The sequence below is a fragment of the Arvicola amphibius genome, chromosome 14 (genome assembly GCF_903992535.2).
Source record: "Arvicola amphibius chromosome 14, mArvAmp1.2, whole genome shotgun sequence".
Lineage (NCBI taxonomy): Eukaryota > Metazoa > Chordata > Mammalia > Rodentia > Cricetidae > Arvicola > Arvicola amphibius.
The window spans coordinates 48580623-48597848 of record NC_052060.1 but is presented as its reverse complement, the minus strand read 5'-3'; the positions used below and the strand labels follow the sequence as shown (position 1 = coordinate 48597848).

General features: G+C 42.2%; 1 protein-coding gene across 1 annotated transcript; it reads right to left on the bottom strand.

The window, feature by feature from the left end:
- Positions 1-50: 50 nt before the first annotated feature.
- LOC119800912 (guanylate-binding protein 1-like) lies at positions 51-16844 on the bottom strand. The gene is made up of 12 exons (XM_038311286.1): positions 16714-16844; positions 16335-16395; positions 10969-11178; positions 8357-8484; positions 7563-7672; positions 7117-7313; positions 6208-6456; positions 5149-5429; positions 4322-4534; positions 3503-3605; positions 3087-3280; positions 51-1186 (listed from the first exon to the last, which is right to left on the bottom strand). The coding sequence occupies exons 3-12, from the start codon at positions 11156-11158 to the stop codon at positions 1076-1078; spliced, it is 1776 nt and encodes a 591-aa protein (XP_038167214.1). The 5' UTR covers positions 11159-11178; positions 16335-16395; positions 16714-16844; the 3' UTR covers positions 51-1075.
- Positions 16845-17226: the final 382 nt, after the last annotated feature.

Sequence of the window (17226 nt, the reverse complement as noted above, 5' to 3'; positions counted from 1 at the left end):
CCCCAACCTCAGCGCTAGACTTACAAGTGCACAGCACCATGTCACCACGTCTGATTTGCTATGTGGGTGCTGGCATCTGAATTTAGGTCCTCATGCTTGCACTGCTCCCAATCCCATTAAAAGATGCTAACTATACCTTGCATTTTTGGCAGTTGGAATACAGTTTGTCTATACTCCATAGTACTAAGAAACCGTCAATAGACGGAAAACAATCTTTGTTCCGCTTGCAAAAAATCAACAGGCGTTCAAGTGCTAATAGTAGGAAAGAGTAGTGTAAGTTCATAGTTACATATAAATTGTTAAAGTACCATTGATAGCTAGAGATTACACATCATAATTTAATGTTCATCTTTAAAGTTACTGCTCTACATTATGCTTAAGTATCATGTTACTATGTAATTCAAAGCCAACTCTTAAAGTTTGGAAATTTCTGTTATAATTTCAATCTATGTGCATTGAAACACTTGCTTCTTCACCAATGGATTTGTGAATTCTTCTCCTTGTCATGCCAATGACTTCTTCCATCTTCAAGTGGGATACACACACACACACACACACACACACACACACACACACAGACACACACACACACACACACACACACACACACATTCCATGCAGGTGTCTTCATTCATAATAAAGTGTGTTGGTAGGATTATCTCCCACCAATGTCCACAAATAATGCCACTGCTGAAAGATTGAGCAATTTTGAAATAATGTAGATCTTTTCATTGTCTCCAGTAAGGAATGGTGCTGGCCTTCAGACCTATCACCTCCCTAGGCAACTTGGAGCAAAGGCTCAGTGTCCATTTGCCTACTGGAGATTATCTAGAAAACAAACTTTCTTCTGGGCAGTGCTGTTAGTACCTCTCTTATGATAGAGATCTCAATGGCATCCTTGGTGCAAAATCTTATATGAAGATGAACATGATTTTGGTGATTACACTGAACATCTTTGCAGATTTTTAGTTCTTTGATGCAGGACCCAATTATTAATGGGAGCAACTCTTGTTCCCAGTTCTGCAGCCTATTCATCTCTGTTTTGAGAGTTAGGAAATCACTATTCTTTAGGCCTTTAGCTTATGATACATTTGCGTGAAGCTGCCTCTTCATGGAGAGCCATTATCTCTTTCTGAAGACTTTGGCGCTCCTGCTGGAAGGTCTCCTTTAGGAGTCGATCCTGTTCCTAAAAAGTGACAAGTGGAGAGAATGAGACATCGCAGCGAATTCATCCTCATGTTTTATGCAGGTTCCATAGTAGTAAATTTTTATTATTTAATTCCCTAAAATTTCTTTACCCTGGATTTTTATTATGCTCCTTTAACTTGTTTTTAGACATGAGTAAACGTTAATATTCAAAATTTTCTCTTTTTTTGGATTTTCTATTCCCCTCCCCAAAACTATCATTTTCTTTGGGCAGCTATTGTCACTTCTCCTGGGATTCCTTTAGCTAAAAACAGTTCCATTGATAAACCTAAATTATCAGTGCAGTTCTTGTTTCACATTGGTTGCCTATGACCCCTGTAGGTAATCTTAATCATGTGTTTGACTTCAAATTTTAACATTCTAGACTTTAGTACATCAGCCTATTCATATCTTATATAAATATGCAACACAGGAATGAATTCTGAAAATCTGACTAATGCTCTGAATCATAGACTAAGAAATTTAGTCTAGAGGCTGGGGGATGACTGTCAGTAACATGCCTGCTGCACAAGCATAAGACCCGAGCTGGAATCCTGAGCCCCCAAGTTAAAGCTAGACACAACACTGCTTTGTAATAACAGGCAGGGGAGTCAGATATAGACATATCCTTGAAACTCATTTGCCAGTCGGGTGACCCCCATCAGTGAGCTTGAGTTACAGTGAGAGACCCCTGTCTCCAAAAATATGGTGGAGAGTGAGGGAGGAAGGATGAAAGGAGATCTCTGGTCCTCACATCCATGCACACACATGAAGAAACACTAACACACACACACACACATACACACACACACACACACACACACACTTCACACAGAGACAGGAAAGAGAGAGGAGAGAGATGAGAACAAAAGAGAAAGAGAGAGAGAGACAGAGAGAGACAGACAGACAGAGACGGAGATGGAGGAGAGACAGAGAGGTAGAATAAATTTAGTGTAAGCTTCCACAGATGATGGGTATAAAAATCAGAGTCCCAGACTGAAGATAATGAATTTCGTCATCTAACTCCCCACTGCACACACTTTAGGAGCAGAGTAGGAAAACGGAGGGACAGACAGGCTGACACATAGATATAAACTCTTACATATAAACACATACCAGGTAACATGGAAAAAAACCTGTCATATGTATCTTATAAATAGTGTTTGTTTGTTTGTCTATATATTTATTTATTTATATCTGAGACTATTCCCCTGGTTGGTTTTGAATGTCCTGTATAGCTGAGGATGACTTTGACCTTTTGATTCTCCTGCCTCTACTTCCCAAAGTACTAAGATTGTATATTTTTTAATCTTATGTGGACCTGTGTTTCTTCCATGTAATAGGGATATAATTTTTGGTTCATAGAGTATTAAGAAAGAAATAAAGACAAAACATAAAGAGAATAGCTGGCATAAATAAACAGATATATTACTAAAGGATTTAGTGTGACTCCATTACACATTACTAACTTAATCACCAGACATGGACAATCGACTCTCAAGTGGGTGTTTAGGAATAAAGATCATAAGGGAACAGGCTTGGTTAGACTTTAGGCTTCATTACATTTCATGATGAATAGAAATGTAAAGAACAGGAGCCTGGATAGATGGCTCAGCAATAAAAAGGCCTATAAACCAAAATTCAGTTGTAAGTCTCCAAATCAGGCAGTTCCAACCACCTATAATTGCAGCTCCTGGGGATTGGACTCCCTATCAGCCTCTATAGATACTACATGCACATATGCAAATAAACATACATTCACACACACACATAGAAACACACACCAAGAAATACATACATACAAACACACACACACACACACACACACACACACACACACACACACACATTTAAAATATCTTTAAGTGAAGAGAGCATAGAAGATGATGTAATTAAAGTACCTGAAGTTTGTGCTCAATGGCCCTCTGGTGCTCCTCCCTCAACTGGGCCTGTTCCTTCTCCATCTTCTCAGTCAGCTGTTGCATGCGTTCCTGGTAGCTCTTCTCTTTCTCTCTCATCAACTGATCGTTCTTCTGTTGCATTTCCTCCAGGATTTTTGAGGCAGTCTCTGCAGCTTCAGCTTTCACATGCTCCACTGTGAAGAAAAGCAGGAAGGACAGTGAAAATACACCACGTGTTGCTCTCTTCTCCTCACCTGCTTCCTCGTTACTGCTGACGTCATAGTACTACCATGCCTGGCGCAAGTCAGTAAGATACAACTTTGCTCTTTTAGCTCAGCTTTAAGGTCCCAGGTTTACAAGTAATTTAAACATTCCATAGCTTTGCAGGGCATATAGCCCCTTAATTTGTGCCTCACCTTCAACCTCCTTTTCCTTTTCTGTCAGAGCCTGGTCTGTCTGTAGAATTGCCTCAATAACATCTTCCTTGGACTGCAAAAACTTCTTCAGAGCATCTTCAGCCTCCAAATTCAGAGAACATGAGGTTAACATCAGGAATGACTGCAAACTTTTGTACCTTCCTCCTACCCACTTTCCTCTAGTGATGCCTCTTGGTACTAAGATTCCCAGTTATAGAAACAGGCAAATAGTTCAAGCTGGACTCCACTAAAGAATATCTTTTATTGGAGGACCGTTTTAAAAAACAAAGATTATCATTTCAGATTGAGGGCTCGAACTTCAGAGTTAATGGTACCATGGTCAAAGATGGAGAAAGTGTCCTGTCGCCCTTGTGGAGAACAAAAAGATCTGAGGGAATGAGACAAGAACGGAAGTTGGGGCTGCAGAAGAGTGATGGACAGACAGACATTGGACGTTATTATCTGACACAGTTGTTGTTTAAAGGCAGTGTGAAGTCCAAACTGATGAATTATAAGTTTTGTTTAAGGGGCAATCATTGGGCCCTTTCCAACACAAAAAGTAGAGTCCAGCTGAAACACAGTGTGACTGTCACACTGGTGGTTTATGTGACTGTCCAGTGTGAACTCAAGTGTTAGGTGACTGCACTGTCTCTGATGAGTAAGCAGGACACATCAAGTGTGAGAACCTTCCCACATGTGATGTTGAAGCCGATGCTTGGACTACAACCAATAATATCCTTTCACCATGATGCTTGGGGATCACACTGCAGTCTGAACCAGGTCAACAGCTTCCCAGAACACACACGTAAACTTGGTTACCTGCACTCCCTTTCCGGGTGTGTTATAGTACTTTTTCTTCAACTCCTGTAATTTCTGGTTAAAAAGACAAAAACCCCTTGGTTTGTAATAAACTCCCTGCTTCACGTCTTCTTCTAGTGGACCGAAAATGTCTTGAAGCAGAGCTGAGCAGCGGTCTGAGGACGCCTGTTCATTCTTCGTAAGAAATTCCTCTTGCTTGCTTTCTAACTTGGTCTTTAATGTAAAAATGACAACAAAGAAAGAATGAAAAAAAACTGAGTTTAGAATTTCTGGGATCATTTCTCAAAAGAAAAATAAACACAGTAAAAACAATCAGAGGAAAACTTCTAAGCACTGATGATAAGGACCCCTTTCCTTCTTCTGATCCAGCTTTTACTGACATCATCTTTGCTCCTTGGCCGAGGATTTCAATGCAGAGATTCACACCTTTAGAGGCAAACCACTTTTTCCAGACTGGGTGACAGATGGAACATAGAATAAACATGGTTCAATGTTAATTTGCTTCCGATAGCTAGGGCTAACATTTTCTTTGCTATTGGCCTGAATCAGTCTGCTGACACTGGGCATGCAATTTGATCAGACACTCTAATTACTTTTCTGTACTTAATTCAGCAAGGGGGAATGTTACAAACTTAGTCATGAAAGGAGAAAGGTTTTAAAATTCTGAGTCTGTGATACCCATTTTTACTATTTATTCTATGTATTAATATGTAGCAGTTAGCACTTTAAAATCTAGTGACATTTCCACTCTTCAGACACCCATATAATTTCTTCACAGCCTTCTGCATTCCAATTCTACATCCAGGCAAACCTGAGAGAACTATTACCACTAATTCCGTTAGGAACACTTGGTTAACATCTTTGAAGGAATTTTCCATGAAGATCTTGATGGCTTCTTTCTCACTGGCCCTGTGCAGGTCCAGCAGCTCCTGGAGGGTCTCCGTGGGCAGTGTCAACTTCTGGCTCATCTGCTGGTCATAGTGGGCAATGGCCCTTTGCACTGCAGCTGCGTTCTCAGTCATGGACAAAGCCAGGACAGCATTCTCCATGCAGGGCAGACCCCCACCGCTGATAGTATTCACATAGGTCACCACCAAACTCTTCAGTCCTACAACCAGGAAAGAGGGGACAATATTTGCTACAGAAGGATGAAGGGAGCACTGTTCTGTGGAATTCTGGATATGTCAGTCATCGGTGCCTGAAAGCATCCGTGTCCTTAGCATAATTTGGAAGAATGACAGACAGAAGCCTCTCAGCCTCTACTTCACCTTGATGGGATTAGACATTACTCTGTGCAAAGGTCCTCTCCTGAAGTCTGAGACCCCAAAGGCTAAGAATGTTGGATGGAGATTACAAGAGCCCCTGTCTATGCAATGCTTGTGCCCATTTTTAATCAGGCACCACCATGAGAACAGACTCCACACCTCTTTCATATTTGTCTGTGTTACCAGTCCTGTCCATAGTAAACATTTCACTCCAAGTCAGGAGCAAAATGTGCTCTTCCAGTCAAAAAATTCTCCATCAGGCTGATTAGAAACAAATAGCATTGCCCAAGGGAACTTTGTGTATTCGCTGATGATACTCACTAGCTCCGTGCAGATGTTATTGTACTTACGTATTAAGGGCCATATCTGTTTAGTTCATATCACATTGGTGGACACAGAACCAGGTTTCTGGGTAATTTAAAAAGGCTTTTTTTCTTTTACCCCCTTTTCTTTTTATTCAACAAGAAAATGTGATACAGAAAATCTGTTATAAATGCTGGTACCATCCGCAGCTTCACACTACAGTGGTGATAGGCCTACATTTCTTCAAGGTTGAAGTAGGTCATAGCTATCTCATGGTACTGGGGCCTAAGCACTGAGCAGGACTGGGAAGAGACTCACGTGGTCCATTGACCTTGATGCCTCCTGAAAGCGTTTTAACCTTGGGCGAGCTGAATACGTAGGAGCAGAAGTCTGCCACCTGTTCCACGAAGTCAGCGTCCAGGTCTTCGTCCTGCAGTGCTTCCAGCTGGCCAAGCTTTTTCCCTTGTACTGGCCGCTCAAAGGCGAAGCATTTCTTCTTTGGGAAGAATTTACGGATACAGAGCCGTGGCAGATTTAACTGTTTTTCTTTTTCTTTTTGGCTGGTTCCTAGATAGAGCAGAAAACAGGATTATCAACCAGGTCCTGGAAGGTGAGTATATGTTCTAAAATTCAGTCACGTGAGCTTTTGGAATTCTGGACCACTGGAAGCCAAGGCAGAATTATAAGTTGAGGTCAGCCCAGGTTATATAGTGAGACCCTGAAAATGCAAAACAGAAAGAACAAAATGGGGGCTGCCTATTTTAAGCATTTTCAGTCATCTAAAATGCTTTATAAAATCTGGGCTGTGTGCATAGACAACGTGTAATTCCTCGAGTACAACATCATTTCATTTCCAAAAATGCCTGGCAGCTGAACAGTTGTGTGTGGGCCACAATTTCCCAAAGTTTGGGCTTGATTTCTGGGAACATTTTAATCTACATTTATCAAATATACAATCATTTTGTACCATATTTTGTGTTTCATCTTAAAACAAGTCCAGGGTAGGGAGGTCAAATCAATCAGTATAAAGGGAAAGAAAAAGACAAACTTATTTCTAGAACAAAAGAGAAAATGTTTAATTCATCTATCAAATTGTATATTAAGCACTAATTCTTAAGAGTAGCCAGGTAGAAGAAAAAGGAGCACCAGGAATAAGAAAAGTATAGATAGAAAAATCTGAATTTTCAGGGTTTTGAAATCCTCATTTACCAGTTGTCAGTCTCTTACCCTGTATAAGCTTTAGGGAATTCTCCAGGTACTCATCTGGGGAGATGGATTCCCCATTTACTTTCAGCTCGAGAGAGAAGTCTCTCAGAGTCCACACGAAGTCTGGAAAGAAGCTCACAAATTCATCTGAGTCCTCCAACTCATCCTGGTCAGGTGAGGATCTTGTTCTGATTCTGTCTGTCAGTTCTGTCACGTAGCTGAACAGATAATTAAGGAAAACCCAGAAACAACCAGAGCACCAAGCACAGCTCCAGGGTGGCCATCCTGTATTAGTTCCACATCTTCCTGGACCCTAGCCCCAAACCTTCATTTGCCTTGCTCCTAACATTGGTATGAACATGGTGGCTACATACATATGAGTTATTTTCATCTTTTATGTTCATTAAGCAAGATCTAGAGTCACAGAGTTGGTTTATGAAGGTAGGGCTGCCCCACGGAAAGGATACTGCAGCTGGTCCAGGGCCTGCTGGTTGATGGCTCCCATGCTATTATACACAAAGGTGCTGCTGAGAAGCACAGCCAGGGCAAAGATCCAGCAGTCATTCTGGTTGTCACCCTGGAAGTCAGAATGCATGTGGTTCAGGAGTATGTTTTGCTCTTATGTGACTTTCAGATCAGCAGTAATTAAATATACTGATTTCGTGAGAGGACATATTTGCCTAAAAAAGTGAGGGAAGCCTTTGTGACCTTTGCAAGGTACAAAACAAAACAAAACAAAACCAGTAATGAACCTACAGGTGCCGTCCACAGCACTCACAGGTGAATGTTCTTTGGTTTGGGGTTTTATTTGTGTTGATTCTCACTAGTTCTGCTTAGTCTGTTGCTAGTGTCTCAACACTGCAGGCTCCCACACTGCTGTTCTGTGAGCCAGACTTGTGACAAGTTCCCTCTTCTTTGTTGACTAAACATGACTACATGTCCCGTAAGTAAAAATGAGAAGGATGCGATGTTGACGTTTAAACTCTGAGTGAAAAACTAGATTTTCAGTGAGAAGACTTGGTGGGAAAAATGCTTTCCGTGAAGTTGCAGCTGAGTTCAGTGCTCAGAACCTGCGTGGTGGAAAAGAGAACTGACCCCACCTGTTGTGCAGCAGGGCGCACACACACACACACACACACACACACACACACACACACACACACAATGAGTGCAAATGGTTTAAAATGGCATAGAGCAGGGCAACAGTGTATAATACTCAGAGATGAGGGGTTGAATTGCACACTGAGCCCTCAATCCTTACTTTCTCAACATCCCCCAGGCCCTCTGTGTCAAGCAGAACTAGGGTGCGGCCTGCCTTCTGGGGATGAGGCACACACCACATCCAGATCCCCTTGGTGTGAGACTGCACTGTGGAGCCCAAAGAGAAACCTGGAAACAGAGAGGAAAGGAGGGATTAGACATGTGGAAACAAGTGCTTCAAGAAAGTGATAATAAAATTAGCATAATGGAAAAGAAACGATGGCTCAGTGGTTAAGTGTGCCTGCTGCTCTTGTAGTGGACCAGAGTTCAGTTATCAGCTCACAGCTGCCTATAACTCCAGATGCAGGGAACCTTATGTCCCCTTCTAATATCTGTGAATGCCAGGCATTCATGTGGTACACAGGCAAAATACTCTTACATGTAAAATTAAAATAAATAAATTTAAAGTAAATAAGTAAATAAATCTCTTTTGAAAAATCAGCACAATCAAGTCAGGAGAATTGACTAGAACCAAGCTTGTGCTGATCTCACAAACAGAGATATAACAAAAATTCAGTTTTCAGATACATGGAAAGCTACATACAGTCACTTGACCTCCAGGCTTGCACCACGGCGCCATAGAAAATGTGTAGCAGGGTCAGTCTCTTATGTGCATCTGCTGAGCTTGCTGTGTGTGAGGCAGTGGTGGTAAAGCTGAAGTAACAATGGAGACCCCAGGAAGTTAGAGATGCCAGGGCTGTGGACTGTTCACTGAGGAAACCTGGATTCAGTGAGTGGACCTGGCCCTAGAGAGAGCCCTTGTGTTCCACAAGCAGCAAGGACCTTGAATCAGGGTTGGCAAGCTGCTGCTGTCCAGGGTTGGTCACCACATGCCCTATATACTGCACGTGGAACTATAGGGTTTGGTGTTTTTCCTGCTGGGGTTTAGTTTTGCTATGGCATTTTCTTTCCTTCCTTTCCTCCTGAACACTGGAAATAGGAATATTCATTCCATGTCCATTGCATATTACAGGTAAGTAACTTAAAATTTATTTTGCAAAGGCTCACAGAAAAATGGTTGTTTGAGTCTCATATAGAACTGAGGTGTTATAAACTGTTAAAAGTTTAAGATTATAGGGAAGTTTGAAGTTATATCAAAAGCATTTTGGAGTGAGGAGCAGAATGCTATGATTTGTATGTCCATCACAGGCTCATGTATTTAAAAACTTGGTCCCCAGTTATTGATACTGTGTTGGCAGATATGGAAGCATTAGGAACTGGACATGGCTGGTAGGAGCCAGGCCTTTGAAGTTTATAATACTGGCCTTGAAGTTCTCTGCTTCCTGCTCAGCCATAATATAAACAAGCCACAAGCTCCTGCCACTACACATGGATACAGAAAGTGCTGTCTTCCCTACCATAGTGGGCTTTGAGGCAAAGTAAACCCTCTATCTTTACACTGCTGCTGTCAGTCATTTGATCAGTGATAAAGCCAATACAGCTTAGAAAACCTGAAAGCCTGGACTCCGACAGGTGTCTCTACAGCCGTATTCATGCCAACATCATTCAGAGTACTCAGCTGTCCTGTCTACAGGTGAATGGATAAGGCAGTGTGAGGTACACATTATCATTGAACCTCAAAAAGGAAAACAAATTGACACACGTTCTCACAGTGGCAAACCTTGAGGTGTCTTACTAAGTGAAAGAACCAGTCACACACACACACACACACACACACACACACACACACCAGAGAGAGAGAGAGAGAGAGAGAGAGAGAGAGAGAGAGAGAGAGAGAGAGAGAGAAAACATATTATGCCTGAGTTTACTTATGTGACATTCTTAGGACAGCCTTAGTCATAAATACAGCATGTGTAATAATAATGGTATAAGATGAACAATGAACTACTTCTAGAGATGGATGGAGGAGATAGATGGTTGCATAAATTTGTTTAATGCCGCAGAACTAGATACTTAAAAGACAATCATAAAGACAAACTTGATGTGGGATTTCCCTCTGTATGCTATGAATATTTTATTAGCATTTCTTCATAAAGAAGCTGCTTTGGGGCCGGGTGGTGGTGGCGCACACCTTTAATCCCAGCACTCAGGAGGCAGAGGCAGGCGGATCTCTGTGAGTTCGAGACCATCCTGGTCTACAAGAGCTAGCTCCAGGACAGGCTCTAAAGCTGCAGAGAAACCCTGTCTCGAAAAACCAAAAAAAAAAAAAAAAAAAAAAAAAAAAAAAAGAAGCTGCTTTGGCCTATGGCAGGACAGAATATGGTAAAGTGGAAAAATTCAAGCAGAGACAGAGGAGGAAAGAAGGCAGAAACAGACAAATGTCATGTAGCTACCAAAGGAGAAAGTTGAGAAAGATGCCAAAATCTTATTAGGAATACTCCTCAGCCATTGACCAAACAGTGTTGTAATTAATATAGTTTCTATCATAAGTTCAGGGTCATCCAGGACTACATACTGAACTAAAGGCCTGCTTGAGCTATATAGCAAGACCTTGTCTCAAAAATCAAAAACAAACAGACTAAGCAACAAGAGCAAAAAGGATCCCAACATTCAATTGTGACTAGAAGATTAAATTCTTTACACTCTCATGCACAAAGCAGACAATGGGAGTGTGTTCAGAGGACCCAGCTCAGCTGTGTTGGAGGCACTCACCTGTTTTTTTCCCAGCCAGCTTGTTCATCAAGTAGGACTTGCCTGTGCGGTAGAGGCCCACGATGGCCACCACCACCACTGGCTTCTTGATGGCAGACAGATAATCCAGAGCCTTCTGGTTGGCTACCAGTTGCCCTTTCACATTCTCAATGAGGCACACAGGGCCTGGCATGTGGTCCTCTGAGGCCATTGTTCAGGCTCGTGCCCTGTCTAGAGAGGGATAGATGAGATTAACTATAATCAGCTATTTTTTACTCAGAAGGTATAGTAATCAAATTCTTAAAAGACACAACGGTGCTGTGTACATCAGAGACACAGGTGAAAGAGAATCTGTATAATTTTTTGAATCTCATAGAATATGATTAAAGTATTTAATTTATAATGTAAGAGGGACAACATTTTACTTCTCTTACAACACAAATATTTTACTTAGTTTAACACTGAAAACTTTCCTTATTAAAGACATCAAATATAAAAAGAGAATCAAATTCAGAGATGTTATTTTATATTGTAGTTGTATATAATTAATTAAATATTCAGTTACTCATTCTTTTATAAATTAAATTTATTTATTTTACATCTTTACTGAAGTTTTCCCTCCCTCCTCTTCTACCATTCCCCAATTCACTCTTCCATTGTTTCTGTTTAGAAAGGGGCAGGCCTCTCATGGGTATCAACAAATCATGGCATGTAAAAGTTGTAGCAAGACTAAACACCTCCCCTTGTATTTAGGCTGGGCAAGTCAATCCAGTATGAAGAATATGTTTCCAAAAGCCAGCCAAGGCATTAGAGACAGCCCCTATTCTCATGGTTAGGAGTTTCACAAGTAGACCGAGCCACACAACTGGCATAAGTATGTAGAGGGATGTAGAGGGCCTAAGTTGGTTCTATGTAGACTCCCTGATTGTTGGTTAAGATGCTGTGAGCGTCTATGGGCCCGGGCTAGTTGTTTCTGTGAGTTTTCTTATGATGTCTTTGACCCCTCTGACTGCTACAGTCTTTTCTTCTTCTCTTTAGCAATATTCCTCAAAGGTAGCGTAATGTTTGGTTGTGGGTCTCTGCAAATCTCCCTGAGTTACTGGGGGAAGCCTCTCTGATGACAGTTGAGGTAGTCACCAATCTGATCACAGGATATGGCCAGTTCAGGCTACGTATCATCTCTTTCAAGGAGTCATCCTTGTAGACTTCTGGGGGTTTTCCTTACTTCAGGTTTCTACCTGATCCCCAAATGCCCCCTTCCAGTCATCTCTTTTCAGTACTCTCCTGCTCCATCTGTCCCCCAACCTGACCCTTCATGTTCCCATCACCAACCATTTCTAGTCCACATAGGAGAACTCTTCTATTTCCTTTTCCTAATTTAGAGCCATGTAGTCCCCCTGGCTCCCCCTTTATTACCTAACCTCTCTGGGTCTGTGGATTGTAGCATAGTTATCCTTTGCTTTACATCTAATATCGACTTATGAGTGAGTACATACCGTGTTTTGTCTTTCTGGGTCTAGGTTACCTCACTCAGGATGCTTTTTTTCTAGTTCTATCCATTGACCTGCAAATTTCATGATGTCATTTTTTTTTAACAGCTGAGTAATAAGTACTCTATTGTGTAAATGTACATTTTCTTTATCCGTTCTTCAGTTAAGGGGCATCTAGGTTGTTTTCAGATTCTAGATATTATGAAAAAGCTGTCATGAACATAGTTGAGCAAGTGTCCTTGTGGTATTATGGAGTGTTCTTTGGGTATATTGTCAAGAGTGATATAGTTGGATTTTGAGGTAGATTGACTCTTAATTTTCTGAGAAACTACCATATTGTTTTCCAAAGAGGTTGTACAAGTTTGCACTCCCACCAGCAGTGGAGGAGTGCTCCCTTTGCTCCACATCCTCTCCAGCATAAGCTGTAATTTGTGTTTTTGATCTTAGCCATTCTAGCTAAGGATGAATGAACTCTCAGAGTAATTTTGACTTGCATTTTCTCTGATGGTTAAGGATGTTGAACATTTCTTTATTTCTCCTTAGGTTTTCTGAGCAGTTTTCATTTGGCAGAGAAGGAGAAATGCAAATAGGAGGAAGAGAAGCCCTGGGAATCAGAGACCAGGAGCTGACCAGGCAGAACAAAGCTGTCAGGAAGAATGTGATGAGAGAGAATGGTGCCTGGCTGGAGTTCGGCTTTCTAGAAGATAGTAGGAGTGGGAAGGCATCAGCTCTGCTCCATCACTGACCATGATCATTTAACCATGCCCATCAGCAGGCAGCATGAGCACAGAGAAAGACAATCCCAGTGTGTTTCTCACTTTTGCTTAAACCACACATATTCTGCTCCCTAATTTACAGCAAGTCCCATAGTGACCTCTAGAGACTGGCTGCCCTGATCATACTACCCAGGTTCACCTGCAGCTGTGCTACAGCCATGCCTAGGAGCATGCTTTTCTAGTCACAATAGTTCTAGAGAAAATGAATTAGCCCTCAAAAATGCCATTTTCTTCCTGCCCAGGCTGATGAACCCATGTTCCAGAGCAGAGCTCCCCAGACCTAGCAAGAGCAAGTGCCCCCTTTTAGTCTCTCTTGCTGCTCAGCACAGGTGAATGGGCTTTGTTGCTGTCTTTTATTTCCTCCTCCAACTTGTGAGGCTTTCTGGTTTGCCCCTAGTGAACAAGTATTGAACAGTACTGTAATCTTTGTAGTGGGTTGAAGTACTCAGAAACTGAAAATTTTCTGACTATGGAAGTAAATAAAATAGTGCAAAACCCTCATTGAGCTGGGTCACTGGTAAGTTTTGGGAAGCTTTGTCAAGAGTTTCCAACCAGAACATGCAATATTGGGATCAAAAAGATCTTGAACTCATTTGTTGTTTACAAATACTTCCATGTGATATAGAACCTATGGAATAATAATTCATAACCTATTAATAAAATTCATCTTTGAGGCCAATTAGAAAAGTATCGATGAGGAGGAAGGGTATTATTCTTTTAAAGTCTAATTTCTGAAAATGATGTTAGAGGCCCCCAGACCTTACCACAACTGACTTCATGATGGAAGTGTTATCTAGGCCATAAAACTCAGCATGTAGACTGCATTGTCAGCCAAAGTGAAAAACAAAGATCTAGGTCTTCAAAGTTCATTGTTATGTGAAGGCCTCTAAATGTACTAACTCTGCTTTCTGACTTCTGTACTTCTTCTTGTGGCTAACTCTTCTCATTCGCTGAAGTATATCTACCCAGAACATGGATTCCGTGCTTAAAAGGTCATGCTCAGAAAGACTTGAACTAGTCTGGGATCCCGAACACCCAGTGTAATCACTGACTAGCTAAAAAAAATATATTATTGGCTTAAAATGATGTCCAAGCAATCTTCTCTGGTATATATGTCAATAGCTTTTCTCGAGGTCACACTGAGATCCCCAGGATCCAGACACTGAGACACTGTGTATCTCAGAGTCCCTCAGAATAGGGATGAGTGTAATGCCAAACCTGGTGTTCCAGGTCCCCAGAACTCCCTTTGGTCAACTGCTGCCTAAGGTTTCTGAGGATTCTGACACCTCCACCCCAAAAGGAATCAATTAGAAAGTTTCCTGGCCTGTCACCTCTGGAGTGACAGTCTGGTTAAGGTGCCTTCTGTTAGTACCCACAGGAGAGGTTGACAAAGGTTGCTGATCCAGGGTCCAGAAAGGTGTGAGATTTCACCAGATTCCCATCTGCCAATTCTTTCTCCCAGTACTGACCAATGGCTTTCTCTGGTGTGATAACCTCACCCAGACTTAAGACCTTCGTCCCCTGTGTTGGGGAACCAAATTCTTTTGGTTCTGCCAGATCACCTAGAGAAACAAACACCCCACCCCAGTCCCACTTTGGAGTTCTTGCTTGTTTCATGGCTTCACTACTGCTCAGGGTCCCTAGTTGTCCATGTTCCCATGTCAGGGTGGGGCCGAGCCTCTCATCCCGAGCACCATGCTATCTGAGCTGAGTGCACACAGGGAAGAAGAAATACTCTCCCAAGATCACTGCCTGCTCTAAGCAGCCCCACAGAAGAAAACAAGGAAGTTTTCGGTTTTTTTTGTTATTTTTGTGGTTTTTCAATCAATGATCCCTATAACTGGACAATTCAAAACTCACTTATTCTCTGAAAATAAAGTTAAACAAACAAACAAATGAACGAGTGAATGAAGGGGCTGCGTGAGCAAGAGCGTAGTTACCCGACAATGCAGCCGGGACAGAACAGATTTTCTCTTCTGTCCAGCACTGAACAAAGAGACTTTCCATACTGTTCACTAGGCCCTTTTTAGGAAGATTAAAGAGAGCCGCTAAAAATATTTCCTTTGCCACCCAGTCAGCCCCAGATAGTAAAAAAAAAAAAAAGGTATAAATGTCAGAAAATTGTATAGACGTAAGGAAGTTTAGTTGCTGGAGTTAGCTGAAAAGGTGTTTAAGAACAGAGAACTGATTAGGACAGGACCTTTTGCCTAAGCTGAAAACCACTCGCTCCCTCTCTGATGATGAGATGAAGAAACCATACCAAATGACCCTGGAAACGAAAAGGAAAAATACAATCCTTATTTTGTGGCTTGGATGGACAGGCAGCCTGGTGCCCTGCCAGTCACCCTGGAAAACAGACCTCCTGGCTATGAAGAGACCTGGAACCTCTGATGTTCATGAGTTTGATTCCTCCAGAGAAACAGGAATACACTGGTTTGGACCTGAAAGATGCATTCTCCAGTTTCCCATTGGCAGAGATGAGTCAAACCATTTTTGCTTTTAAATGAACAGATCCAAAGGGAGGTTACAGCAGGCGAGTTTTATGGACCCGATTTCCCCAGGAATTAACAAAATTCCGCAACCCTGTTTGATGAGACTCCAAATGCTGACCCCTGCCCTTCCACCAGAGGTTTCCCAGGAAAACAGAATATAAAAGGGCACCGAGGGAAAGCTGCAAGAGTTACAGACCTTGGTCTGCAGATCGTCTGCTGAGAACTTTATATATTGGAGGCTACCTATCTTAGCCACTAGCTGAGAGGGGGCAGAGGAGCCTGTCTCAGAGTAGGATGGCCACTGTCCTTTAGATCACAACTCCAAAGACTAAGAGATGGATTTAAAAGTCTAGGTGCAGCTTGGTCTTACTGCCTCTGGATACTGGAGTTTGCAGACATAGCAAGCCCTCTGTACATGAGCAAAAAGGAAAAGGGCTCACTGAGTCACTAATCTGGACTGAGACTCAAGAAAAGACTTTTTGGGTTTTAAAAGCAATTCTGAGTTCGGCTCCAGGCTAGCCCTTCCAGATGCCTCAAAGCCTTTTCAGCTGTCAGTCTATGAAACAAAAGACATCACAAAAGCATCTTTAACCCAAACACTGGGGCTATGAAAAAGCCCTGTGACATACCTGTCCAAATGCTTAGCCTCTGTAGTGGCAGGATGTCCCCCTGTAAGTGCTGTGGCAGCTCCTGCTAATACAATAGAGAAAAGAACAATAGAAGGAAGGAAGGAAAGAAGAAAGAAAGAACTATAAGTCAAACCAAACCAACCAACCAACCAACCAACCAACCAACCAACCAACCAAACAAACAAACAAAGAAACAAGCTAACGCTGTATCAGGGTCATAGTCACACACTACCCCACAAATTTGCTGAGGCCCTACTCCGAGGAACACCAAAATGCTGTCTATCTAATGCCTGTGTGACCCAGTCACAGGTCCTACTCCTGGACCACCCTCGAGTCTGGCTTGAGATACTCACCACCGTCAGTCCTCCTACCCTCTTACCTGAAGCCAACTTGCAGGTGCTCATGTACGACTGTCACCAGGCTCATGGGAACTGCAGTAGTCACTTCAACTAAATGATCTGGGCCCAAGCCAGGTTCCTCAGCCCAGAGGGCAGAGCTCATTTATCTGATCGAGGATCTCAGATGGGAAAAGGAAAGTACACCATGGTACACACATAGTCACTATGCTTTTACTGCCAGAAATGCCCACAGTTTAGGGATAGAAAAAAGGGGCTTCTGATCACTGGGGAAAGAACATTCAGAACAAGGAGATAATCTTGTCCCTCCCAGAGGCTATTGACTAACCCTACAAATAGCTCTCTCCCACTGCCAAGGACATCAAAAGGGACTCCCCTGAGGCAAGAGGTAACTGGGCACCTGACCAAGCTGCCTGGCAAATGGCCCTAAGACCAATGAGGCTTGTTGATACTCTGTGGACATGATCTGACCTGGTGTTGCCTGAGAGACTCCATGGTACGATCAAGAAAAAATAGAGAATGAAAAGAGAAAAAAA